Source organism: Kryptolebias marmoratus, linkage group LG18, assembly GCF_001649575.2.
Source record: "Kryptolebias marmoratus isolate JLee-2015 linkage group LG18, ASM164957v2, whole genome shotgun sequence".
Lineage (NCBI taxonomy): Eukaryota > Metazoa > Chordata > Actinopteri > Cyprinodontiformes > Rivulidae > Kryptolebias > Kryptolebias marmoratus.
In genome coordinates this window covers 4187910-4189732 of record NC_051447.1, presented here as the reverse complement: position 1 = coordinate 4189732, position 1823 = coordinate 4187910, and the positions used below count along the sequence as shown (strand labels likewise).

Sequence of the window (1823 nt, the reverse complement as noted above, 5' to 3'; positions counted from 1 at the left end):
TGTGGCAGGAAGAAGGTGGAGGCTGCACCTGCTGGCAGGGTGATTGCGAGTGAGCCAATTGTGCCAGAGGGCACTCGGTATAAAAGCCGAGGTGATCTGCAGACTGACACTTGTTGTTTTGCTGTTGACACGTCGCGCGCTGCGCTTCCGTGGTGAGCCGTCTTTGTGCCGAGTACAGGTGAGGTTGGCTGCCTGCGCATTTACAGCTGCTCGAATATTGTAGTTATACAGCCTTTGATCAGCAGAAACGTACGGGCGTATTCACCTCCACGGTTGCCGTGAGTGGAGCGATTCCTCCAATAAGTGCGGACATTTGAGAGTCCCAATTGGGTGCAAGTGAGGAGAACTTTGCCTGATCGGTAGGTGGATTCAGTGACGAATCTTGTTTTTTATTTTTTTTGGTTTTAAATTGTTCTTCTTATTTAGGAATCTCGAATCTCTCAGTTAACATTATTTGCTTCCTTCACCCCCTTCAAACCATCTGTCTTCTTGGTCCAAATTATGAACATTTTAATCTAAAATGGGAACAGTATTAGTTCAATATTTCTGTTGTTAATATCTATAACTGAATATTCCTGAGAGAGATTAATCAGCGTTCATCTGTGTTTAGTGGTTATCTAAACATCCTATACATTTAAAACATCTGGACAGACTCAAGAGAAGTCAAGAAAAACTCACAGACGTGGTGGCTGGCAGTTCAGGTAGACCCTAAACCAGGGGTGGGCCCTGCATGTTTTCCTTGTTTCTCTGCTCCAACACACCTGATTCAGTGGTTAAATCACCTCTTCTTGTTCTGCAGAAGCCTGTTAATCACCCATTGATTCAAATCAGGTGTGTTGGAGCAGAGAAACAAGTAAAACATGGAGGATAGTGGCTCTCCAGGACCAGGATTGCCCACCCCTGCCCTAAACTGTGGATTATAAACTTTTCAGATCATTACACTTTTGTCTTTTATTGTTTGATTTTAGAAAAAGCATGATAAACTTACCAGATGTTAAAAGATTTTACGGTATTAAACATTTCAAACTTACTAAAGTAAAACAAAACTGATTCAAGCAAACTGCATAATCTGCAGTTTTATACCTCATCACTTTGACACTAGCCATTTATTTTCTAAAATCCAGAAAGAAAGAAAAACATGGATTGCTGACGGTCCATCTCTTCCTCGTACTGAACAATGTTTTTTTCCCGGTGGCTCCTTTCCTCCGCATCCTGCATCAGTAAAATCTGTTCATCTTGACCAATGCAGAGTTTCTCCTGTTCCTCTTTAATTTGTGGAGACTCTGGTTCCTCCTGGAAAGGCTCTGGTTCCTTGTGGTTAATTTCTTTATAACCAGGAGTCACCATAAACGGATTGACCTCCTGCTTCAGGAAAAGTTGCTCTTCAGCCTGATCGGTACATCTTTCCTCCTGTTCCTCTTTAACTTGTGGAGGTTCTGGTTCCTCCTGGTCCAAACTGGAGTGTTTTTCCTGATTATAAACTTGCTGGTCAGTGAGAACCTCCTTCTCTTTCCAGATATAATGCTGTGGGAGTTCTGGACAAACAGAAACAAGAACATGCAGATTGGCATTACTATAAAAACACACTTTAATCCTTTGATGCATCTAAAGATTTGGAAATTATTGAATGTAACTGCAGCAGGAGTGAGCACAAAGCAGTGGCAGAACTTCTGGTGGCAGCCAAGAAGTGCCAGAGACAGCCGAGGCACCGACAGGAGCAGAAGAACGCCACAGCAGCTGTTTCAATACCAAATGTCAACCTAACTTTTAGTCACCATTCAGTCACAACATTAGGATCATTAAGGCCACAAACAATCTGACAG

At 42.6% G+C, this 1823-nt stretch overlaps 1 protein-coding gene and 1 long non-coding RNA gene across 6 annotated transcripts in view; one reads left to right on the top strand and one right to left on the bottom strand.

The window, feature by feature from the left end:
- Positions 1-1823, bottom strand: part of LOC108247555 (zinc finger protein 2 homolog) — a 461981-nt gene that overhangs the window by 459092 nt on the left and 1066 nt on the right. For 3 of the 4 annotated variants that reach the window (XM_037981254.1, XM_037981251.1, XM_037981253.1), the window contains exon 2: positions 1258-1535. The exons of the other annotated variant lie outside the window; for it this stretch is intronic. In XM_037981254.1, the coding sequence (XP_037837182.1) occupies positions 1258-1535 (278 nt within the window). The remainder of the gene's footprint in view (positions 1-1257; positions 1536-1823) is intronic. 4 annotated transcript variants of the gene reach the window in all.
- LOC119617941 overlaps positions 12-1823 on the top strand; it is a 12347-nt gene continuing 10535 nt past the window's right edge. The window contains exons 1-2 of one of the 2 annotated variants that reach the window (XR_005234426.1): positions 12-178; positions 246-359. This is a non-coding gene — a long non-coding RNA (uncharacterized LOC119617941). Of the gene's footprint in view, positions 360-1823 lie in introns of both variants that reach the window. The other variant, XR_005234425.1, reaches the window with a different exon arrangement.